Source organism: Sturnus vulgaris, chromosome 1, assembly GCF_052056855.1.
Source record: "Sturnus vulgaris isolate bStuVul1 chromosome 1, bStuVul1.hap1, whole genome shotgun sequence".
Classification (NCBI taxonomy): domain Eukaryota; kingdom Metazoa; phylum Chordata; class Aves; order Passeriformes; family Sturnidae; genus Sturnus; species Sturnus vulgaris.
In genome coordinates, this window is record NC_142243.1 from 85,880,548 (window position 1) to 85,907,485 (window position 26,938).

Consider the following 26,938-nt stretch of genomic DNA (forward strand, 5'->3'; position numbering starts at 1 on the left):
GGGAGGAGGTGCTCCAGATGCTGGAGCTCAAATTCCTCTGCAGCCTGGGGTGCAGAGCATGGTGAAGCAGCTGTGTCCCTGCAGCCTGTGGAGATCCATGGGTATGCAGAGATCCACCTACAGCCCGTGGAGGAGACCTGTACTGGAGCAGGGGGATGCCCAAGGGAGGCTGCAACCCCTTGGGAAGCTCACCCTGGCAAGACCTGTGGCTCCATGGAGAGAGGAGGCCACACTGGAGCAGGTTTGCTGGCAGGACTTGTGACCATGTGGGGGAACCAGAAGTTTTTTCTTGAAGGAGTGCACCCTGTGGAGCAATCTGTGGGGAGATGCAGCCTGTGGGAAGGATCCATGTTGGAGAAGTCCCTGGAGGGCTGTCTTCCATGGGACGGGATCCCATGCTGGAGCAGGGGAAAGACTCCTCTTCCTGAGATGGAATAATGACAGAAGTAACATGTGATGGACTGACCATAACCCCCATTCCTCTGTCCCTCTGTGCCCCTGGCAGGGAGCAGGTAAAGAGTCAGGAATAAAGTTAAGCCTGGGAAGGAGGGAGGAATAGGTGGAAGGTGTTTTTAAGATTTCCTTTACTTCTCTTATTCTACTCTGATCTTGATTGGTAATAAATTTAGTTAATTTCTCTAAGTTGCTTCTATTTTGCCCCTGAATGTACTCAATGAGTGATCTCTCCCTGTCATCTTTACTCATGAAGCTTTTGTTATATTTTCTTTTCCTGCTCAGTTGAGGAGGGGAGTGATAGAGTAGATTTGATGAGAACCTGGTCTTCAACCAGGGTCAGCCCACCACCTTGCACCTTCAGGATTCTGCTTTAGTAAGTTGGTGGTGTTCTAAACTAGAGGAATGATTTTTCACAGCCAGAAGCTGTGGCTCATCTTATGTTCATAATTGATTTTTTCCACCTAAATAGATTTAATGAAGTCTTCCCAAATTGCTCTGTCTTAGAAATCAAACAAAATACTATTGTGAAAGTTTGACACTATTGGAAATTTTAAATCCTTTTTCCATTACTGATACTCACAGCAGGTGACTCTTTTTCATTTATTAAGTTCTACAGCCTCTAAAGATATTTATGATTTGTCTTATTGAGAATAGTAGCAAAGATCCCAACTGGGATCCAGACTGCATTCCTGTTGGGAGTTGCCAATGTCATGCAGCTATGTGGAAAGAAAGATATGATCAGATGATACCCCAAAAGGTGTCTCCCAGAGTGATAGAGAAATTTTGATCTCTTTGCAGAGACTTTAAATTGTGCTTGTGTGTACCGTTCTATTTATATATGCTTGAACAAGGTTTGATGAAATTAGTTAAAAATGTAAGAAGGACTGCTGAAAGCAGATGAGAAGAGGGTTGGAATTGTAGTGGAGAATAACAAGGGCTGAGCATGTGCATAGCACCTGCCCATAAATCCATCTGTATCTAGAAAAGGAAGTAGTAGTACAAATGGAACAGCAATGCTGACAGAAAACCAGAGCTTAAGTTGGCCTTGAGTAATTTAGTCAAGAAACAATTATTTTTGCCACATTTTGTTGAGGCAAACAAAATAAGAACAGAAATAATTTTCATATAGAGGTCTCTAAAAATATGCAAAGGACTTTATTCTGTAGTATTCACAGTAGCAGGCAATAACTGGGAAATTTGTCCTATATTGCTAAGATTAGTCGTGCTTGTCCAGTTTGGGAAATAAAGGTGGTCTTCTGATGTCTGTGGGCATTCTGTTGCTGTACAAAAATAGATGGTTTTCAATTCTATTTGTCCCCCTATCCCTGCTCTCACCTTCAGCAGGTTGCCTTCCACTCCTTGTGAGAAGGTTATAACTGGTTGATATTTTTTTTTTGTTCTGCAAAACATCCAATTCTCCTATAGGTATTGAGTTGATTAAGCTGGAGTCTTGTAGCCTTGTTTCAGTTTCCTTGCACCATCAGCAGAAATCTGTGAATGGTGCCACTCCAATACTAGTATGTGCCTTCATATTAATCATGCAATCCATGCTCCCATGAAACTGTATCTTTAAAATTTGCCCCAGGCATTGTTCTTAATATTGTATGTGACCTGGCAGATAAAAATAAATGAGTTCTATTGCAATCTAAAACCTTCTTGGGAATTCATTTGTTTTCTTAGAAAAAAGCCAATCCATATGGCAGGGCAGAATTCACTTTTATAATTAAATGGCACCAGTGAAGGATTACTCTCAGGGCATTAGCTCCTCAGTAAGCTCAAGGAAATGAGAGACACTTGTTTATCTTATTCTGATAAATTCTAATAAAATATTCAGATGAAATATTTCCCTGTGTGTTACTTGGTGGACTGATTTAGCATGTAATAAAATATTATAGTGATTTCTGTATTTTGAAATACCAGTAGGCATAAAGATTCATGGATTTCTCCAAGAATAACCTTGTCTTCTTTGCTGTGTCAAAGTGCTTTGCCATATGTTTCTTTAGAAAGGTCAGTTGAACGGGGAGAAGGCCAGATTAAGGGAAGGATACAAGAGTCTGTGAACTGCCAGGCAAATTGTGCATTGCCATTTTTCCTCCTCATCTTCTGACAATGTATGTAACATGTAGCAGCTCTAGTTTTGCTAAATCAAAAATTGCCAAAAGTATTTCATCCATTTTGGCTAAACAGGAGTCAACAAAAAGCATGTCAAAACCCCAGTAGTTTAGGGCAAATTTTTTATTTTTATTTTTTTGTGACTTTTAATTTTATTCTTTTTCTCAGTGGTTTTATTCAAACCATGAAAGAAGAATTATGTCTATTTTTAAAGGGAAAATGAAGTTATCCTCTTTTCCAAAGCCTGCTGTGCTTGAAATTTTGAACTGGAAGCAGCCTGGATTAAGTTCATTCCTAAAATGTGGAAAATTTTTTTAATTCAAGTTGGGCTAGTTCAGCTATACTTTTAAATGATACAGTTAATATCAGAAATAGGTCTCAAAGCTATTCAGCTTTCTTTTTAATTGGTAATATATATTTAGACATACCTTACTTGTTTTCTGTAAACATAGAGTATCCTAATAGTGGTGGCTTTCCCCTATATGTTCTCCTGCAAGTTAATTAAACTTGCTTTTTAGGATTATAACTTGCTTTGAGGTGGCTTATTGCCTCAGTCACTCCTTATCTCACTGATGAAGGACTGCAACAGGAAGGCTTCTCCCTTAATTAGATGTGTGTTTGGGAACGTTAATTTGAACCATTACCACTACTTGCCATAATAACAGAAAGGCAAATTAAAGGATTCATTAACAGTGGCTTAAGGATCTCTAACAAAGGAATAAATAACTATACAGGTTTGCTTCTTGCTGTTGTCTGCTGCCAGCAGGAGAATCTTAGAGCTTCTTGTTAATAAGGTGCTCTGAGGGCTACGTGTACAGGGAGAATATACAGGCAGAGGGAATTGGTGCTCTATTCTTTGAACATCCGCCTGGGTATCACTTCTCATTTAACACTTGGCTCAGGGTAATCAATGTCTGTCCTTCCACTGATGGAACTGGGCTAATCTAATCTAATCTATGATTTAATGCTAAATCTGTGAAAAATTACCATCTTACTGCTGCAAAAAGAGGCAGGTCTTCTCCCCCTACTGCTTGTTTTTCCTACCTTGCTAACAGGATATTTTTTAAAGCTTCATACCTCTCCTGCTCATGCCTGGTTCCACTCTGCAGTTTTCTCCTTCTTTGCACTGATGCTGGCAATAGTCTGGTTGCAGAGTGACACTAGTCAGTTCACTATCTCCACAAAAGTCCCTCCTTGTGCTGATTTAATGTCTTGGCATTTTAATTAGCAAAGCTGACATGGTGCATCATCACAGGAGCCCTGGAGTTGATTCAGAGTAAGAACAAAAGAGAAATGATCCCTTTGTTAGGGGTAAATAAAACTTTTGTCACAGTCATTGCAGTTAATTTTTTTAATTAAAAAAAAATTTTAAAAAAATCCAAACTTTGGATACTTTAAACTCTTTGCCTTCTCCTCCTGACTTTTCTTGCACCCCACCTCCAACAACTCAAGCAAACTTTATGCCCAAGTTGATTACTGTAGTAGGAGATCGCAAAAAGTTGGAACTGTCTAAAATTTCTGGTTTTAAGCCCATTTTCATTGTTGGGGGATTTTTTGGAGGAAATATAACAGCAACCTTTACATTTAATTTCAATTAATCTTGAAAAGAAACAGAAGATTAATATATTGAACAATGAAATGGTAACAACACCACATAGAATTTGCATGGCTATTAATGTGAGTGAACACTGTACAGTATATGTAATATCTGCCAAAATATAAAAACCAGGGGCATGTACTTTGACATATATGTTGCAGCAATAAAAAAAGTATTAAAGATTTGGTTGGACTCAGTTATTAAATACAGGATTAACATTTTGGTTGAGCTGATATTTCAGGATAAAGTTGTATCCAACAACAGCTTACTAAATAAATAGCTCAATAACCTCACAAACTCATCTGGACTAAAACATAATATTCAGAAACATCCTTGACCTGCATGCATAGGTGGCAGACACTTGTCAAATACTGTGAGGCCATTGCCAGCTGTGGGGGAACTTGAGTGCTCTGTGTGAGAAGTCAAGGCCAACAGAGGAAGATGTTAATGGAAGTTTGAGGTGACATGGCATAACTTCAGGAGGAGGGTGACCTCTAGAGCTGCAGGCACCTCTGGTACTTTTCTGCTTTTTCTGGAGAAGCCCATGGCAAGAAATATGTGGAAGTGACATCTGGCTGTTGTTGAACACCTGTGCAGGAGTGCTGTGCTCTAGGATCTCCAGCATTGCTGAGGCCATCTGAGAAGCCACAGGGTAGCAAAGTAAGATTTACTAATCCAGAGGAGAAAGCACCAAAGAAGGAAATCAGATTTCACAGCACCCTTGAGTGGATTAATTCAATTTTTATTTGGATTCTATCATAATTGACTCTCATAATGTTTTTCTTGTTCTGTTTGCCAAGCTCACTGTCTCACCGGTCAGCTTATGATTACATGAGCCTTCCCTTTGCCACTTTAAAAGTTAATAAAATGTGGTTAGTCTTCATTCCTCAAGAAAACCTGTAATTTTAGAAATTATTTAAAAAGAGCAATAAGAACAAAAAAAACCCAAAAAGAACAAAAATCACTTCTCCATAATTTTTAGGATGGATCAACATGACCTACTAGTCAGAAAAAAATTATGTCTGTGCATATGCTGTTTTCAAATCCTTGGCATTTATCAGTAAGCCTCCCATTTCATTATTCCTATTTTCTGTGGCTTCCATTTCATGCAAAATGAAGATAATATATAACTTTTGGCCATTCTGCTTTTTGTTATTGTAATTTGACCATTTTCATGGTCACGCTTGGATTAGGCTTCTTTTATTTCCAGTGCATCATCCTTGGCTTTTTGGGATATTTTTCCTATAAAGTCATGATTTAAACAAATAAATTTTGTACATAATAGTTTTATTTATATTGATAATCTCTTTTAGCCCCTAACATTTTTTAAAACAAATTTCTTTCCACTTGCTGACTTTACTATACTGCAGAACTGGAATTGCCTTTCACCCAGAACTTTACAATCTTAATGGTGGAATTGTGAAATTTTGCTTAATAGTTGACTCCTGCAGAGTTTATACTTGACATTTTCAATCTTACTATTGTTTTCTCCCTGTGAATTGAATAAAATTTTCTTCTTTTATGTGAATTAGTTTCTTGAAAGAAGAAAAAGTAGGAATCTTAGTTTATTTCCAGGAGATTTGGCAGCATGTCTGGTCATACCTTGAGTGTCTGAGTTTGCTGCAACCCCTATTTATAGATTCAGGCTTTCAGTTGCAAATGCATGTGGGGGTTTAGGATGGGTTATGGAGCTTTTCTGTGATATTAAGGTATATATTTTGTTGTCTTTTAAAAAAAGACTTAATCCACGTTTTCCTGAACTGTGTGTGCCATCTTAATATTCTTTTAATTCATGTCTATGTCTAATGGAAGAGTATTTATTGTTGTTCCATTCAGCTTTTGTAGCTTGCAATTTCACAAAGAAAAGGGTAAAATTCTGGATTTAACAACCATTGCTAACATGATAAACTTTTGAATCTTTATGCATTTTCAATTGTTTTTTTTGACTTGGCCTTGTTCAGGAACATACAGAAGATTAGTTTTATACTTTTAGCTGTATTCATACTGAACGTATTCACTGCAATAGGTTGAATTGTATTGTGAAGGAGGTGACTGGAGCGTGCTTTTTGTGTGCTTTCATTCAGCTCCTGCTGATACCAGTGGAAGTGTTTACCCTTGGGTTGGAGCAGGCTCTTGACTAACGGGTTTTAATTATAACAGCTGAGCTAGAAGAGTTGTTCAGTGCTGTGAAAGCAGAGCAAAACACTTACTGCCTGCTGGATCTCTGAAGGAGCAGAGGATGCTGTTTTATCTCAGTGTTGGTTGTGCTTTCTGCTCATTAAATGTCCTTCTGTTTGCAGATTTATGTAACATATTTGCTTTCCTCATTCATTAAGCACCAAATGGAAACAAATTTGCCAATTACCGCCAGTGTCAAATCAGTTTAGTTCCAGCGTGCAAAGTTGTATTTGTCTTCCTTATTGCCACCATATTTGGAAAAGAGGAAGGGCTGAGTGCTAAGAGGTCATATCTGTGCTTCAGAAGTGTAATTTCATTTTTCTTTTTCATTCTTTGTTGCCTTCAAAGCATAAATGTACTGGAATAAAGCTGAACAGAGGTTGAAAAATGGCAGTCCAGGGCATAATCTCAATAACACTTTGAAAAAATGTTGTTACCTGTCTCGTGAGGAGCATAATGGCTCTGCACGTCATGAAAATTGGCAATGACTTTTTCTTTGGACTGCCAGATTTATTGCCACATTTCCTTTGTGTTTTTTTTACTGTCATGCTCATTTCTTTAATTTTCTTTTACTTTTTTTTCTCATATATGTGCTTTCTGAACAAGTTCTCACATGCTAGTGAAGCACACTTTAGAATGTTAAACAGTCGGATTTGTAAAGCTAAATGTAGTCCTGCAAGTTTTACTGAAGTGGGCACATCTAGGCAGGAATAGCTCTGATTGCTCTCTGAGTGCTAGTTTGACACTTAGCCCAGGATTATTTATGTAGTCACAGTCAATCTGTGCTGTCCATTTGCCCAGTTTATGTTGCTAAGGTGTTTTTACTGTCTCTTGCACGTTGCTTTTCTTGTTCAATTTTCTTTCTGCTGGCTTTATAAAGCTAAAAATATTTTAATTGGTTATTGGCAGCCACAGGAAATTGAAAAATGTACACTAATTAGCTCTGCCTCTTGATCATTCACATGAATATGGACATTTTAGTCTCCCTAACACTTATAGGGTCAATTTTTCTAATTTCACACCGAATATATTAATGTGTAGAAGTGTTGTGCTCTACTGAATAGGATAAAAATCTCATTTTCTAGGAAGAAAAAGACAAGAAAAATGTTGAGTGTTTTTCTTCACTGGCACTGTGTTTGTGCATTTATTACTTTAGAATCTTTACCGTTTGAGACAATAGCTTACTTTTTAGTAGGCTGAAATGATGTCAGAATTGACAATAAAAAGACATTATTAATTTGATAATCTGTCCTAAAAAGGCCTCACTGGCGTAAATTTTCAGCAGATATCTGAAGATGGAGTACACATAGCAATTGAAATCTGTATGAAGTACTGATCTGAAAACTAAATTTGTGAGACCCAATTGTCTGCTCACATATTCTGCAATGGAGACTGCATTTATTTGTAGAGTGAGATGGGGCATTTATGTGCCATTCCTGTGAGTCTGATACCACTGAGTTAAGAAAGCAGTTTATACCTGCTGAGGATGCAGGATGAATTTCTCTGGAAGAAAAAAAGTTGTTTTGCAGCAGCAGTGAAGCCAGTTTCTTTGATATTGGAGTGAAAGAAGTACAGCGATGGGTGATGGAAGTTTAAATCCACTAAAATGAGGAGCAGTCCAAGTATTTATGCTCCCTGCTGAAGACTTCTGAGCAAGACATTCTGCAGAAGTTTAGGTATTTTTTGTCTTTACAGAGGGAATGTAGAAGTGTTAGAAAGACTATAATGCATTGCTTCCTAGTGTTTTGGTAAAAATCTTTCAAGTCGACTTGTGTGTAACTTGTTGGTGAAGCTATGTGTACACATTTCTGCAAAATACTGTTTTCTTTGTTTACCCACTTCAGGTCCCTTCATGACTCAGACCCAAGTGTTTTAAATATTTCTTTGTGGTGATTTAGCTGTACAATAATAAATATTCTGTCTTTATTTTACTTTCACACCAATTCTTGCCCTTAATAATGTGCCCCCTGCATTTTGAGTAATTCTCTCTAGCAATACTCCTGGGTATTTAGTAATACTAGTGACATGGTTCCTGTACAGCCACAATTTAAGTAGACCATATATATCCCAGAGCCAATGAATAAATACTCATAGCTGTTTCTGGGAGTCTATGAATAAAGATGGCTATTATGGCCATGGTGGTTGTGTTTCTGAGTTAGACACAATTTGATTTTGTTCTTCTCTCCTTCCCTGCTGTCTCATTAAAAAAAAAAAATAGGGATGTAAACTACAGGTTGTAACCATCTGCGCCCATTAACAATACCTCATATCTCTTTGGAATGAATTAGAATTATTATCTCAAAAAATTTGGCCTAATTTTAATTTTGATTACATGTGTATAAGTTACATGAATGTAATATTGCAGATAATGAATATTACAAATATTTAAAGTTCAAGTTTAAATTTGCTCATCTCTATCATCTGTGGGTTTTTTGTTACTCACAATGAATTTTTAAAAAATGTATAAATTGGTGTTACGTATTCGTTGTGAATAAATTAAGATTGAAGTAATTTATATTATTATTTTTAAATCCTTTTTATTTTCTTGTCTAAAACATAATCCCTCTGTATTAGCATTGGAAAATCAGAATTGTTTTAAATAAGGTAAAAACAGGCAGAAGAAGATTGAGGGGTATTATTTCTGTGAAGATGCAGTAGAAAAAATGAATCATGAGAAGAAGAAAAAGAGGTGTGATAAGAACTAAGAAATAAGGGAAACAGTGGTGGAGAAGGAATATGTCTTGCTTGTGGTTTGTCTGGACTCCTCCCTAGCTCTGATACTGCCATAGAGAAAAGACAGAGTGGTAAATATTTTGCAATAAATGCACAGGCTTTTGAAAACTGTGCTTGTTGGTTTGCATGCAGCTTCTGCTGTCTGTGGGAAAAAATTCTTAGGCTTCGAAAAAATTAGACCACATAGGACAAGACTTTGCTCAAAATTGTGAAAACTCTGGGGCTCGTACAGATTCGCCATCATACTGGGGTCCTGTTCTTCAAACTTTACACATATGTGACTGAGCTAATTGCATGAGGTTCCCACCTTTGTGGGGAGATGGAGAGCTTTAATCTGCCTGTCCACGTATTCTGACACAGACATCCAGCACTGGTGACATGAATCTGCCAAAGCACTGAGTATTTCTTCCCATTGATTCTAAAGGAAGACTGGAGCAATGAATCAGATGTACATGCATGCAGTATAAATATCTACTTTATTCATGTTTAGCCAGTTCTTCAGACTGAAATTCTGTTTTAGAAATTAGCTTAGTCCTTATCCCAAAGGGCTCTATATTAAGACAGCCTCTGAAAGAACTTGAAGTCCTGAATACCTGTCACTTTTTTTTTCTGCCTTTATAGTCATTGATCATATTTTTATTTAAACAGTGGTAACATTTGGTTTTCTTACTGAAACATTAGTAACAATTCATTTTTATCTGCTATTTTTTTTAACCCCAGAAACTACCTCTTCAGATTGAAGCTTGAGGATCTCTCTCTAATACAGGTATGTTTTACTTCTGTTTCCATAGTTCCTCTGCAAGATGTAGGTAACTAGATGTTTTAAAGCAGATAATCAAGATATTCATAAGCTTCATAGCTACACGTAAATATGCATCTGTTTTTGTCCTTTTTCTGGCCCCTTATTATATAAGTCATATTATCCCTTTTAATTCCAGATTAGCCTTTGTCCCAGGCCATACAGATCTGATGCTGCCTTAGCCTGCTGTGATTTTGTTAGGGTGGATTTTCATAGTCTTCATTAATAGAATTTAAAATTAACTACCTTTAGTCCCAGTACTGTCCCTATTAATTAATGAAGTAATGCTATACAGCTGAATATAGAAAAGTAAAATGTTTTCGGGAAAGCCTGTCCTTATGATTTGTAAAACAACTCGTGTATGCTTTAATTAGGCTTTCAGATTTTATTTGCCTTCCCAGAATACTAGAAACAAGATCTGATGTTAGCTTATATTTAATCAAAATTGCAATATTAATAAATATTCAATTTTGTTGCTGATGTTTAAAGTTGTGACACACCAAGCACTTTTAATATACAGAATTTGGGCTGTCTACTTTCATCTTCTGTGCCATATTCAATATCCTAACTAATAATTTAAGTCCTAAAGATTCTTGTTGAGAGGCTGCACTCAGAAGTCTCTGATGGTGCCGTTATAGTTTATGCTGCTAGTTCATAGATTGAAGTTCATGACTTTGTTAGGACAAGGAGGCTGAATTCACTAATGAGGGCGAAATCTGTAGGTTACAGAGGTTTATAATTGTGCTGTCTGATTCAACCAGACCCCTTCTCAATCCAATCAGAAAAAAAAATAATAAATTGAGCACAGAAATCATACTGTTGATGTTATAGTAGGTTGCTGGGTTTCGGTGTTATGCTTTTAGTCTTCTCAAGCTGACTTTTGGTAAAGTTTATTATTTTGTCTGCAGTGTTGTAGCACCACTGATTTGCCTCTATATCTTCTAATATTCTTCAACAAATCTTCAGAGAATTTGTGTTTCGAAATCAAAAGTGTTCTTTTTCTTTTTTTCACCAGCATATCTTCAATATCCCTACACCTAGTATTCTCAAGCCTACCATTATGACTCCTTCATATTTTTTTCTTCCCAAATCTTCCCTTCCTCTTCATTCCCTCTACTTCACTTACAGTTCTGTTAGAGTGCCTCAGGACAGCCATTATCCAAAAGATCTGTTTCCTTGGATATGCCAGTTTTGGAAGCTCCAAATCACCTGTGAGGTGACTGAAGACATTGTTTTAATTTGTAGGGTGAATTGTTCAGGATTTCCAAACTAACTAAACAATACATTCAGGTCTTGTCTTGTAATCTGGTATTATGGTTGAAAGAGACAGGAACAAGAGTGGGAAGCAAAGCAAAAGCAGTATAAAACCCCTGCAGAACAGAATGAGGGAATTTCAGGGGAGAAATAACGCATGCTGTGGTTTAACTTGTTGATACTCTTTGTGCTAGTTAGCTTTTGTTTGGCAAGGGACTGAGCACTTTGACATTTCATGTACTGACAGGAGACATTTTCTTTTAACATTTCTTTTTCTTCACACAGTTTTTATCATAATAATAATGTAAAAAATCTTATTTAATTCTTCTGCTTCTGTTGCTTGCCTTGATTTTTTTTCTTTTAAATGAACCAGCTTTTATAAAAACATGCAGATGTTTCACAAGCTAATAAGCCATGTTTTCACATCTAGAAGAAAAAGCACACAGTGAAGTTCTAGCTCTGAGAGGCTTTCATCATAGCTCAATAACAAGACAAAAAAGTCTAGAAACAAGACAATGTATATACCTGTTGTTTAATTACTTTAGAAAATTGCTCAAACTGTAGTTTTGCTATTGTGTGTGGGAATCAGGAGAATTACTGACTTTTTCTATTGCACAGCAAATACTTCCAACATGGAAGCAAATTGGAACAATTTGCATCCTAGTTTTCTACAGTTTTCAATTAGGCTTTTATAATTTTATTTCCTTTGCATTGACATGTTGATTATTTTAATAACGGATTCATCTGTTGAATCTTTCTTATTGTACTTTTCTCTCTGGAAAACAAAGAGAATGCCTCAAACAAAATTTTAACAATTGACGCACTTCAGTTATTTTTGTCTAAGTGCGTTTCCTCATCTGTCGTGCCTGTCTGTTGGACTATATTAGTTTTGAACACACAGCCACTGGGAAGACAATAGGCTTCATGTTACATGTAATAAACTGCAACAGTAATAATCTCATATTTATAGCAAAAGCATATTTGAAAATAATTTGTTTATAAATTTCCCTGTATTTTTGAAAAGATGGACATTTTAAAAAAACAAAGTGTTCTTTTGGAGTATTATCAGACTTTGCAAGATTACCAGATATTGTTTTGAAATAGGAAAGCTTTCTAAAAAGGAATGCATTAAATAATTACTTGCTGTTTTCAAAGATTTCTTTAAGTCAAAATATGTGTATGTCCTGTCTTTTACAAGTGTATGCCTGGAAAATAGTTTGTAAACACAAGATAGTCTTCCTTGGGGGAAAAAAAAAACAACCAAACAAACCAAAAAACCTAACAAGAAACCAAAAACAAAAATCCAAACCAGATATCCATTTGAATTTCAAGTTATCACAAAAGAAATACAGAACATGTATTAAAAGGGTCCTGTTTCCACCAGTTTAGTGGAAGTTAATCCCTTGTAAAAGTGGGGTTAGAATGCTTCCAGAGTGCATCAGACAGGATGTGCATTTAAACGTGAGCTGGGGCTGTGCACTGAGACATCATCGCCCATTGTGGGTACATCAAAGTTGTCATCCCACATGTCATGGGTCTGTGCTCTGTACTTTATAGGAAGAGCATGTTGTTTGAATAAGCAAGTTTCATATGATAATATCTTTAGCAACCCAGTATTTGATGTGTCTCAGCAATTTTCTTTGTGTAGCAGAATAAAGAAGAATAGAGCAAGTGAAAGCCTTTTAAGCTCTTGACGGAGAAGCCTAAGAGTCAAATTGTTCAAAGCTGCCTGTTGAAATAATGCATGCATAATGATTATGGATTAGGGAGGAAGCACTCGTTGGGGTTGTAGAAGTGCAAATATTTTATCACTCTCTGCAGCAATAGTAGGCTCACAGAAAGAAAGGCCTGACTGCATGGATTTGTTTTGTGAGCTTTGCTTTGTTATTGCTCACCTCAAGTAACAGTAAGAATGATCCATAAAAACATTGGCCAAGATAAAAGGCTAGATTTCCTGAAAACTCTGTTGTCTTTCTTAAAATATAAAAACAAAAATCTAAATAGTAGTTTTTAAATGAGTAAATTTATTTTCAGAAATGTACTTTAAAAACATCTAGGAAGGGTCAACATTAGTAGTGGGGCTTTGACATTATGTGGTGGATGTCTGTCACAAGTATCTGTTCTCACCTTTTATTTTTTTCTAATTTTTTTGAAGTGAGAGGTTCTAAATTCACAGATTTATTTGTGTCTACCTACATGAAAAATTTGCTGATGTGTCTGTAAAAAGTGAAAAGCTAATATATGCCAGCTTATAAAAGTCTTTATGCTACAGTTGCCATAAACAATAAGCCAGCCTCCATAATCTTTTCACAAACCTCATAGAAAGTGTGCAGCTTTTGAAGAAAAGTTCCATAAGTTGAACTTCTTTATAAACTCAGGCTGTTAAGGCATTTACAGGACACATGCTTGAGTTTGCCTTTCTCTTGTAAATGTTCCATCTATGAAGTCTATTTGCTATTTGAGATGCCCAGAAGGTTGAATATGAGTCTGTTTCACCTGCTTCTGTATTTACATAGTTCTCCACAGGTTTTATTCTCATTTAGAACCTGCACATCTTCCAGTTAGAACAACACATACCTCAGAGTCCATGTTTGAAGGCAATTTTAGCCCATTTTTACTGCAAGATTCAAATTAAATTCTTTATCCGGGCTAAGAAGATCATAGTTTCATTTTTATGTGTGTTATTCAACTTTAAATTCCGGAATCTTGAGGATTTTGTTTTATAGATGTGTTTGTGCATATGTGTTTATACATGCACAAGGCATTCAAGGAATTAAAGGCAAGATTGGAACTATGAATTTTCTGGAAAAGGAGCTACTTGGAGAAGGAATTTTACCTAAGAAAATTCTGGCTATTGTTTGCGTGGTCTGAAATACATGTTGATATGAATACATGTATGAATACATGTATCATTGTTCACTTTGATATGAGACATTAATGGCTAGATGGTAGGCTAAATAATGAGTTAAGTAAATTGTACTAGTCTTTGGGTATATATTTTGTGTGTACCTGTGTGAAACAAAGAGGGAATTTGATTCCATGATTGAGGTTTTTTAAAAATTCATATATATATAACCTGAAACGCTTTTATAAAATTTACCTGAATTTTAATACAGGGTATAATTATTAAAAACAGTTAATATTTAATTTTTTTAAACAAATCAAATCCTCACCAGGATTGTAATTCCATTCTGAAAATAACAATTGTTTGCTATTATTATAAACAGGTCTTACTATATGTTTTGGGAGATGCCTTCATAACCTTAGTTTGTCTTTGGTTAAGGTGGTACTTGGCCAAGTCTATGAAAAATGGAGGCACAAATCACTCGAACTCTTCTTGCAGTTAGTTTTTGGGTCAGTGCTCTCGAGTTCCCTTTGCTATGAACAAAATGAAAAGTTGTAAGTAGTTATGTAGGAGCAAATCTTTAATTTATGCTGATGTTCAACACTTGTAGTTATAATCAACAAATTCAGCGATAAAGGGAATGAAGCTTTAATCTTTTAACTTCAAGTTTTTTGAGTCACTAAATAAATAGAATCCTATCCTTAATTATTTTTCCTATCCTTAAAATCCTATCCTTAAGAATGCATAATTATTTTTCTAAAACATTTATTCATTGTATTTCAATCCATTTATTTTCTGTGTTGTATGTTACTTACAGTCACTATTTGTGTAACAGATGCCTGATTTATGAAATACATGAAGGAAACCTGAGGAACCATCATTTTATTTTGAAGCGAAGGAACTGTTCTGAAAAGCAAATGCAAGAAATATTTTCTCTGATATCACACTTGAAGGTATAAGGGACCTCAAGTATGGATGTCCTTAATTGATGACAATCATAGTTTGGCAATATTGAAATGCCAAGAAGACTGAGATTTAACATTCTATTTGATTATCTAAGCAGGATAAAAACAGACAAAACAAATGAAAAAACTCTCTTGGGTTTTCCTGTGCCCCGTATCTATTTAAGGGTGAGGGGAATAGAGAGTATTCCTCTCTTTTATGGGTACTTTTCTCCCTTTTTTATGTGAAGGTAGCATCAGCCACCAAAATATTGTTTCTTCTTAGGCACTTCACATTTGTGTCTAGGACACACAATGGATAAGCAGAGTGCATAAGTTAGTGTTACTTTTGATACTCTTCCAAGTTCCTCAAAAGTTTGGAAGTGAAGGGAGCAACTTATAAAACTTTTCTAAAGCAGACTGAGGTGACCGAATCACAGAGTGACCAAAAAATAATAGAGCTGGTGCAAGCTCTGTTTTGGTGCTAGGGATGAGCAAAATGTGCAGAAGTATTTGGTCTGTTACCTTTTGTCTAAATTGATGCTGAGAACAGAGTTAAAAAAAAAAAAAATGAGCAGTACATGTACATATCACAATGCCACCACAGTGAAGTACTTCTTCCTCTTGTTGATACCTTTCTGGTGGCAGATTGTTGGATTTGATTATACAATAAGTGCGCAAATAATTAAATTAGAGTATTGGAAATTTAAAGAAGGTTTAAAAGTATTTGTGAAGATCAAGAGCTAGTCGTTTGTAGCAGGTATAGATGGACTTGGTGGCTGGTGAATTCCAGGTCTTTTTTCTGTAATCCCATTAGTATTTTCATTATCTTGTTTTCTGCTTGCATGACAATAGTTTCTGACCAAACGTAAAACTTTATCGAAGCCAGAAAAAGATGAATTCAGCTAGCAGTGTGTCATTTCATATATTTCATCTTTACCCTAATGACCTGAAAGCAAGATAAAGCAGCTGAAAGCTAGATAAAGCATGTTAGATCCTAAACCTAGATAAAACATGTAGATCACACAAATCCTGATATTCCCTTTATAACATATTTATAAAAACAGATAAATATAAAAATATGCAGAAATCAGTTACCAGCAGCGAGTGCTTCATTTCTGCTAAAAAAATTTTGAGCTCTTAGCTTCACCTATATATTAGTCAGAGGATGGCTACTGTTCTAAAACGATTTAGGTCATATTTGGCCAAGTACTGATTCACTCTGCATTCTAAATTTTCTTTCCATGTGTGGGATTTTTCATCTGCAGAGGTGTGATGACACAGATCAGCTAATTGTTTAAGGGTTTTTTCCTGTGTGTGATGTTGTAAGTTCTTATGCAAACCCCCACTAAAAAATTATGGAGAGGGCATGCAAGGCAGCCAGCTGGATGTGTTACTGTTCTGCTCATTTCTTCTTGTTATTCATTTACACTTGGCTTCTAAAAAACTGGAAGGTTTTAGTCTCCAGAATTTGCAATTTCCTACCCTTCGGTACAGTTGAAATTTGTCATATAAATTTAAAAAGCGTCTAACTGAAAAAAGAGTGCTGGCAAATTGGCAGGGCTTTGCTGATGCTTTGGCTTGTCGGAATGTGTTAGTTTTTTCAGAGATGGAGGAAAGGAGTAGAAAAAGAAAACTAGGCAGAGATGTAATTCTTCATTTATTTGCTGTATCTGCCATTGTTTTGTGCCAGTGCTAAAATGCGTGTGCAAGTGTATTCCTAGACAAATGAGTCAATTTAGCCAAGATGCTTAGCTTTCTTTTTCTTTTTTTTTTTCTCTTTTTTTTTTTTTTTTTCCCTTTCCTCTGCTTGTTAGGCTGCATTTCTTGTATGTTTACAGCAATCTTCTGGTCTGGTTTTACAGTAAAGAAGCAAAATAGATACTAAAATTTTTCCCTTGCACTAGAGTGAAGCTTCTTCTTTCTTTAGGTATTAAACCTTTAGGTTTCTTTCTTTCTTTTTTTAATTTTTTTTCTTTTCTTTGTTTTGGTTTTTTTTAAGAGAAAGGGGAAGCCCGGATCACCTGACTATATAATATAAGGGCATTCATTCTCATGACAAATAGGGGTGATATAATAAGTATGTGTGTGCATTTTACAGCTGATATTCCTGAAACAGCTGATTGGAATTTTATAGTGGAATAATTTCACCCTTCTTGATACTTTTCCCTGGTATTATGTGTGGTGGTCAGCCACTCTGTATTACATGCACAAAAGTTAATTGTGGAAATGTCTTTTCCTCAGAAGGTGATGCTCGTTCATGTTTTCACTAAAGTTACACAAGTGTAATCACCAAGTAGAATCTGTTTGAAAGTAAATCAGGCTACTGCTTTCCAAATCTCTGAACTGTGTGCACTTCAGCTAATTCTGGACTCAAAGCAGCATCTTTGTGACAACAGGCTGATATTTATGGAGGGACTCTAGCTCTCTTTCAGTGTCACCTCTGTACTGGGAAAATTCAGAAATGTTAGGTACCTGTAGAAAATGAGAGCACAAAAACTAATATAGAGACTGAAAGCAGATTGTCTTAATTCCTATATTGTCTTGCTCAGGTGGAGAATTTGCCACAAGCAGTTGCTGATGGAGAGTTCCAGGTCTTTGGCAACTGGATGCTGCAGTGGAATATGCAGTATGCTTTGGAAGACATGATATCTGTAACAGAATGTCTGCAAACATGTTTATTGATTTTTGCTTCCAGATCCCGATATGGAACTTCATTGTGTGTTCTGGCCTGTAACAATTAATTAGAGTTCCAGCCACAGTTTGTATGCCATGCATATTCAAAGAGCAGGCTTAAAGACACAGTTTTTTCAGCCACAATGGGAATTATCTTTTGTGGTACTGCAGAGATCCATTTGACAGTTCTGCAAGGTTAGGTGTAATAGGGCATAGATGCTTTTAGGTAATGCTGAAGAGAGGAAATTAGTTCAGCATGCCCCTTCATATTAGTGGTCATCAGTACCTGGCATAAAGGCATTGTTTGATCTGTAGTATCCCTTGCAGTTGGTTGTTGAAATTTAAAAAAAAAAGAAAAAAACCATGAAATTAAGAATACCAACATTTAAACCTTGAATAATAGAAAAATGATGGAACAGTCTCATGTTCCCTTGCCACAGGGCAGAAAAATTTTAGATAAACATCTTGACCCTCAGCTCTAAGGAGCCCTTGACTTTAAAGGACACATCCAACTGCTGAACTATGGGAAGAACTGGCTGTTTCCATATGGCAAAAGGTTCTGTTCCCTTTCTTCCTCGGGAAGAGGTGTAAATATTTTCAAGGTTAGGAGACCTAACTAAAAATTAATTTTTTACTGCTACAATTAAGGAAAACTCAGGACTTTTAAACTTTTAAGGAAACAGAGACAGCCATATTGAGGCTGAGAGACATGGACACTTGTTACTACAACATAAGTAGAAGGAAGGATTTGAGGAACTTGCAACAAGAACTTTGGGCGGTGAGGATTCCACATGGGAATGTGTGCAAGGGAGGGTCCTACTCTCCTAAACGGTTCAGGGCACAAAGAGAGGGTTGCTTCCAGTGTGTTACTTGCCTGGGCAACACTACTGAGCCCAGTTCGTGAGGTGGATTGCTGCTCCTCAATGTTTGAGAGAGACACTGCTTAGTCATAGCATAGGAAGCTAGTCCTGTTCTGAATTGAGAATAGAGGAGTAAAGTTGTTTTGCTCTGGTAGGCTTATCCAGTATTTTGGGATACCTATTGCCTTCATTTTGCCTTATCCCTTTTTTTCTGCTGCCTCTTCCTTACCTCGTTTTTAGTTCTCTTCTGTTTTGGCATATATTGTTTTACGCATCCCAGATGGTACCTCAATATGATGCTTCTGCTGTCAAGTCTGGGAGTGATAAATCATGTCAAACTATGGAAATCAATCAATTTAATAAAATTGAAAGCTAAATGTCCTTTGGAGTATCTGGGCTTGGACACATATATGAGATTTTGTGTAAAATTATTTTACTAGCTCTTATTTTGGATTTATTTGGAGGCAGGCAAATCTCGACCGCCACAGACCATAAACAATTCCCAAATGCTCAGTGGAACAAATTGCCCTCTAAAGGACATAATCTTACCCATAAAACAATGAAGAGAAATAGTGCATTTGTTTATGATGTATTTTACTCAGTTTGCCTGCCTTCAAATCACAGTATTTTTAGGTGTTTGTCCTCAAAATGGAACTTCAAGTCTGAGCTTAGGTGTTTAGGCTCCCTGTCTGGTGGAGGGGGATAGCTCTACACTCAAGCATGGGATCCACTGACATCTGAGTTCTGAATTTTCTGATCCCCCTGAAGAAGAATGTTGAGAATGTTGAGTGCACAGGGAAGAATAAATGAATAAATGCCACTTTTTTGGTTAGGCATCCCTATTGAATTTGACAATAATATTTTTTTCCTACATCACCCATATGCCACAGGCTTCCGTTGTGAGTAAATTGTATGTAAAATGTGTGTCAAGCTCTTTCTGTCACAGTTTCTAAACTCTACAAACAGTTTGAAGACTGTGTGACCACTATTCTGTGCATTCTTAAGCAAGGCTGAATTGAATATAGGCTGATCTATTACAGAGTTAAGTTAGTTATAGGTTTGTGTGCTGTATGTTTTGGGTTCTTTTCTGTTATTTTTCTTCCTTGATTTTAATACTATCTTCTTCAGTCAGTACTTCGGAATTTTATACATTTGCTCTAGTGCCTGGGAAAAATTTATTTGCTTTTCCAAATCAGGGATGTACTGGTGGTTGGTATACTGATTTTGCAAACAAATAATCAGAATACCAAGAGAAAATAACAGACCATTACAAAGTTATGGGAAATGAGAAATTGCAGGGTCTGTACTTAGGCCTATTCGTATATATTGAGATATCTATAGCAATTCAGATTGATAGAAGTAATAAAAACTAAAGAGTTCAAAGAAAACAACTTAATAAAAATGGAGTTTTATTAGACGTTAACATTTATACCTACAGTTGTGTCTATATTCAATTTTGAAAATTACCTCCCTGATGAAAACCTACAGTTCTTTTTCCCAGGGTATAGCTACCATTTTAGTAGCCAGAAATAGCCAGCCACAAAACTGTTTGTGTTTTGGTTTAGGTTTTAAACTGTCTGATTCAGTTAGGTTTATTAAAAATCAAATGAAAGACCTGAGAAATTCTCAGAATTTCATATTTATGTGGGCACCAGGATAAAGCAACCTTATGGAAATCACTTCTAGGAGAAACCAGTAACTGTGTCAGAGGCAAAACAAATTTCTGTTAATTATTAGTTAAGTTACAACTTCATTGTGGTATTGACCATTTTTATGTGCTATGTGATTCAGTTTTTTAATACTTTAGTTTCTAAATGAAAACTAAGGTAAGTATGAGTTTTCAGAACTTTGAAATCACCTTGGAGATAATTTGGTAATCAGTAAATATTTCTAGAGGTAGAATGAAGGTTAAGTTGAATGTTTTCCACTGTTTTGGAAAAAAGCCACCAGATTTATGCTGTTATATTTTTATGACTATCTGAGCCATTGAATTGAGCATTTAAAATTAACACAGTGTCTGGTAAGTGTACATGACCTTGATTTCTGTTAATTGCATTTAAATATGAGTGGCAGAATGAATTCATTCCGAAGCCACATTGAGTGGAAAATGCAGCAGCTGCCAGTATTTGTACACAGCATTGCTTTTAGGGTATCTGTCTATGGGAATCCTGCTTGTAAGGGTCATAGCTCATAAGCTCCAAGTCTTTGCCTCGATATTTGGGCAATTCTGGGAGTGATTCTGTGCCTCCTTCCACTCATCTCAGGGACCTGAAATGATGAAAACTCAAACTGTTCTTTAATTTTCCCCCCACCTTGTTACTACGAGAACTATGAAATCTGGCAAGAGGAGAGACTTTGAGGGAAGTGGAACTGTGGAAGCTCATCTGCATCAATGTTCAGACTTTTGCACATGTTTTACATGTTTTACATTGATGAGATGAAACCTTTTTCAGTGAAACTCTTTCTGACTCCTAGATGCATGGTTATTTTTGTTACTTGATAGAATTATGCAGACTCTTTTTTTCTGAATACCTGGGCAACAAAAATATCCATTTTAATGTTTAAGTTTTATACTGTCAAATACACACAAAACCTTTCACAGTAGCATTTTTCTTTAATTAGGATAGGATTAATGAATCTTTTACATAATGTCAGGACAGGTCTGAAGAAACAATAATTCTATATGTCTATAGAAGATCAAAAATATGCCCTCATATATTTATGAAGACTGCTCTAGGCATGATTCCACAGTCTTTTCTCACACATCTGTCAGTGGTGTTACTTACAGAATATTGTGCTATTCAGCATGAGAAAATAATGCTGAATGAGTTGTACTGGACGAAAGTCTGCATATGCATCGACAAATTAAAGCTGAGTGGAGAATTTCACATGCTAATGTATATGTAGACAGAATCCTTTGTAAACTGATTTTGTAAATTTATTAATTAATTTATTTATTTGACATAAAACGGTCCATACTGAAAACAGCAAGGACATCAGGAGACCTGCATGGATGCACAATGAGTTTCCAACTAAGCTCAAGCAAAATAAGGAAATATTCTAGTGGTGGAAGCAGGGACAGGTGACTAGGAAGGAATACTGAAATCCGTGTCCAAGCAGCCTCGGGTGGGATGAGAAAATCCAAAGTACATGTGCAGTTGAATCTCATGAGTGATGGGAAGAGCAACAAAATCTTTATTTAAAAGAAGCAAATCAGATAAGAATCAGCTGCTTTTGTGTTTCTTCGAATTGTATTTAGATTATTATACTCTGGCTATCCCATAAAGGAGACTGAGAAACAAATTTGAAACTTGGGAACTGGTGCATGGAAAATCATGTGCAAATAATCTACAAAAGCAGGCTTGCTGTGTAAACCAAGTATATTTTTCCACTAAAATTTGTGGTTTCATTGATTTTTCTGCTACATGCCCAGCTGCAACACACAAGAGGAGGAATTGCTTTCATTTCAATTGTAGAGGAAGAAAAATGTCCACTCATTCTTATTTCTATAAAATTATATATAAAACAAAAGAAGGTATTATTCATTGTACCACTGAACTTTAATTAGTCGATCTTAAAATGAGGGAATAAAGAATGTTAAATCTACCCAGGCAAATGTTGAAGAAATATTTGTGTTTCCCTCACCAAACTTGCTGAAACTCCTGTGATGAAATAACATGTAGCTTGATGAAACGCTGGTTTCTAGTAGTTACATTCTCACTGGGACTTGCAAGTTGCAGAGAAGAATAGCTGGACAGGCTGGAACACAGGTAAAAATATATTCCTGTGAATGAATCCAATCAGACTGAAGCTCTATAAATGCGTTTTAGAGTTGGTGCAACATACAAAGCTCACTGATAACGCTAGGGAAGGCCTGTCTCTGCTAATCACCCACGTGAACTGAGAAAGAAAATATATGTTGTAGCCTGATAAATCATTCTAGGACAAGCACATCTTGAAGATGGAATTAGGGAGTTTCCAAAAGGGAAAGTTGAATTTTTACTGCAGGAAGTAGGTAAAAATGTTTTTATCTGTGAAGAATAAAAAATAGTTGCCAGACTTTTTCAGAACAGCAGGTATATGGGCAATGAAGAACATAACAGAAAGGATCATGAAGTCCTTGCTGGCAGAATCAGCCATGCATAAACTCCCTGCTGATTCTAAACAGCCAGTTGAAGAAAAAGTGCCAGGAAACTGGAGATTACCTCTTAAGAAAAAACTCCACCAAAACCCCAGAAAAACACCAAATAAACCCCCACCCCCCAAAACTGTAACACAGATTGAATCTGGTTTGTGTAGAAAATCAGAGCCAAATAGATGAAAGAGCTTTAGTCAGTGTAGCACAGAAAATGGAGTCCTGAAAGATACAATCTGAGCAGAAAAGAGGATTAAAACTAGTAATTTCTTCAAGAAGAACATCTGGTCTGGCTAAATACACTGCACGGAAAGCAGCTCTTTTATAATGGCCACAAAATGGTCACAAATCTAGAGTATCCCTGGAAGCCAGCCAACAAGAAAAAAAACTTCAGAGAAAAACCCACGTGCTCACCATAGCAGAGCAGACTCACCGAGCTCTGGAGCAAGGTGGAGGCAGTGCAAATGTCTGATTCACAGATCGAAGGAGGAAGGCCCATGATGTTTACCAGGCTGTTATGCATAATTTTCAGCCAACATTTTTACAGAACAGGTGATTGAGACTATCCAGATGCACATCTCTGTGAAGATCTGCAAATGGCTTTGTGGAACCTGGGTGTAGTCATTCAAGTTTCTTGGCTGAAATGTAGTCTGCTAAGACTTGAATAAGGCCCAGGGAGTATCTGAAGTAATTCAAACTCCTAAATCTTCAGTCAGGGCAGCATGTTGGTACTGTGCCTCTGGGATCACACAGCCCAACACAGCCACTCTGCTGCCTGTATGTATCTGGCCTCTCAAAGGATACTGATGCAGACAGTGAAATGGAGTGGCTAAATAAAAATATTTTCTGTCTCAAAAGTAGAAAAGGGAAAAATTAAACAAAGAGCATCTAAATCAAGTGGTTCTCAAATTGCTCCACCTGTAGGAAAGCCCTAATAGGAAAACCCTTATTTTCTTCTGTATAATGGACTTAGTACAGCTGATTAGCCAATGTGCTCCTCTTATGCAGGGCAGGGTGTAGCATGCAAAGATCAAACTCTGTTTTTTGAAATGTTAAATCTAGATGAATTGAAATGTATTTTTGGGCCATTACAGCCCCAAACTAAACTGTAGCTAGTATAAAATTAAGATAATTTATTTGGAAGACTGTACTTACCAGTCAATCCCATTCCCAAAAATTCCCTTGATTCTGAGATAAAACAGGATGGGGATATTAATAAAATACAGAGGGATATTAAAAAAAACCAGGGAGATAATAAAAACTGGCTTGGATGTGATTCTGCACACCCTGCTTTAGGAGAATCTGCTTTAGCAGGAGAGGTGGACTAGATGATCTCTAGAGTCCCTTCCAATCAATCTTAAGAGATGACCACTGAAAACGTAAAATGGATTGGAATAATAGAAGAGATTGACTATTCTGTCTCATTCAGAGGAATTTTTTCATATTCCTAATAAATATTTTGGATTTTTTGTGTGAAGGAGAAAATCTCAAAGAGGCAAGTGAGAGCTGGAAAGTGAAATAGAATTAACAGTCTAACAGCTAGCATACTGCTTTTGTGTGTAAGATTTACTTGTGTTTCACTTGCCATCTGATTCACAGCATGCATTTCGATCTCTCTGTTTTCTGCAGCTTGCCCTTCCTAAGCAGTAGAAATCTGAAAACTCTTTGGTTTTTCTCATTTCGCACATATTTAATTCAAGCTCTGAGAAGCTTTTTTAGTAAATTTGTAATGAAACTTGGAAAAGCTTTTGGGAATGGTTCAACACACTTTCCATAGGCATCATTGTTGCTATTGTTGGAAAAGTCCAGTCCAGATTTGATGCCTTTGTGCAATGCAGGCTTATGATTTTGAGAGAAATGAAGCCCACAGGACTTCTCAGATGTGTCTGTGGCATGCTTCTGGGGCAACAGGGCTGTTAGAGCTGGCTGGTTTTGCTTTTGCTGACATTCTTGTGGTGTAGCTGAATTTTTGAAACTCTTCAGGTCTGTCATTTTGAATCATTGATAGATGAATGAGTGGGTGGATTTGGGTAGTGCTGCTCTTCTACCTTTGCACCCAATGTAGACCTTGTTGGAAATGCATGTGTACTGGAGGTGCATTATTCTGACTAGCACGTGGATTGATGGCAGCATTAGCTGTAGGAGCATGGACTTCTATGCAGACTGTGCACCAGACTTCCTAATATCATGGGACTGGAGTAGCAGATGTTTGTGTTAATTGAAGCGTGTTGAGATATCCTTTACTTGTCTGTGGTATAGACATCACTTTAAAATGCCTGTTGAACAGACAGTGTAATTGCTGTGTGGTAGTTTATAAATACTGATGATACTGGTTCTGATGTTAATGCACTGTTATAACAGCCACAGGAATATTGGTTTAGCACCTTTTCCTACTGGAGTTTTTTTTCCCCCTCCTCTTTTGTTTTCAGAAGAGGAACACAAAAGCAAATTCTGCAAGTCTTTTGAGCCGTCAGAGTATATTTGGTATAAGTCACATCAAAAAAGGGTTATCTAAATCTACATTTTCTTGTCTTGAGAGTAAGTAGACTGTAAGAAGTACCTACAGCAATTTTTAGAGAAATGGAAGGACTGTTTTTTTTAATTTGTCACCTGCTTGATTAGTAGGGACATCCGTAACATGCTTGAGATCGTGAAGAGCGTTTAATTCTTCTGGACAGTGGAAAGCAAGGAGAGATTCTCTCTCACAGGGAGAATGTTTGGTTTCTTATGTAAGTTCTGCTGTTGCTGCTGGACGCTAGGACAGCGGGACTGCTAAAGTAGGCTTCTTCTTGAAGAAATGACTCGTAGAGCAGAAATGTATTCCTTTTGTCATCCGAGCATGCATTATGCAGTGCAAACTCTCTGCAAAGCTCTTGTAAAGAAAAGCAAACAAAATTGCCACCCTTGCAGTCTCTATCTAGGATATATTCTTCCCTTCTAGTGCCTTACTCCTTATACCAACTATCTATAAGATTGAATTATATGCTTGGGAATACTCAAAGAATCCTGAAAATAGCTTATAAAAATGAGCTGACTGATTGGAAATATGATGAATAACCCTGTTGGTAGACAAAGCATATCTGAGGTTGCTCTTTCATTGAAGAACAGATGGAGATCTTATTACACACAAGTAATTGATTTATAAACTGATTAATGCTTGGAGTAGGCTTCTGCTTTTAATAGGCATAGCTATTTATGTCTTGATATGCATTAGTATCTACCTAATGACAAGAATTTTTTCAGCAACTTTTCTTCTTTCAAGAGGCTCTTAGCATTATTTTGCAAGGCCTGAGGATCAATACTTCTATGAACAGAAGTTTTCAGCAGTCCCCAGTGATTACCTTTTAGAAAAGAAGTCCTGTCACACTGCATGTTTGTATGGATGCATCCTCCTCACATAAATCAGTGGCAAGCCTAAATGCTTACTATCTACAAATTTTGTCTATTGTAAGTTCTTACTTTTTTCAGGTGTAAAGTATGAATCCTCTAATGCAATTCCTGGAATGCTTATCACTCTTGCTAGTACAGGCCTTTCTTGATATCACAGTCAGTTTTAGTGTAGTATTATACAAGGAATATTAACAATATTGAATTGAAGTTGAATTTCTCTACTTCACAAACTCAATAATTATAAAGATAGTAGTGATGATGATAATAATTACTATTACTTAAAAAAAATTAAAAACATGTAACAACCTCTTTTCTTGAATTTCTCTGCAGAATGATTCTTGGCTTCCCTGTGTTCTTGTGTTATAAGACTGAACTATTCATCTGGGTCTAGTTTTGTCATTTTCAATTCTGAGACCATAGTCAGGACTTCAATCAAGCACAGAGCTTGATCTTAACTCTTAAATAGATGAAGCTCAAGCTTGAGCTTAATTCTTAAATAGATGAAGGAAAATATAATACTGAGAAGATGGTTACTTGCTGTACTGGTTCTAGATGAGACTCTCATAAGATTTTTTTTTTTGGCAAACTGAGAGCTGTGTTGTTGTGAACAGATGTCGTAATATCGAGCAGAGAAGCAAGTGTATTTTAAACTGAAAAGAGAAGAGCTTTAAAAAATATTAAGGAAGAGGAGAACAGATAGTTTGCATTAGAAGTAGGTGGCCAGAAATTACTATGAAAGTACTGTGTCAAATGTGAGCTGGACTGTGGTTTTATACATGGTATAGGTATGTTAAAAAGAAGCTGTGGAAATAAAATATTGCTATGTGCACAGAGCTTCCCAACATGCACATTTTAAAACCCTTATTGGCATTATTTAATGAGAAGCTGCATAGTGTCCTTAGGATTTGTATTTGTGTGGAAATAAGTACAAGCACAATGAGCACGGAGAAGAGAGTTAATCA

The 26,938-nt window shown here is 36.4% G+C and overlaps 1 protein-coding gene across 3 annotated transcripts in view; it reads left to right on the forward strand.

Annotated features, from left to right (window-relative positions):
• SEMA5A (semaphorin 5A) overlaps positions 1-26,938 on the forward strand; it is a 411,339-nt gene that overhangs the window by 214,381 nt on the left and 170,020 nt on the right. For all 3 annotated transcript variants that reach the window (XM_088171122.1, XM_088171116.1, XM_088171133.1), the window contains exon 5: positions 9,797-9,842. In XM_088171122.1, coding sequence (XP_088027248.1) covers positions 9,797-9,842 — 46 coding nt within the window. The remainder of the gene's footprint in view (positions 1-9,796; positions 9,843-26,938) is intronic.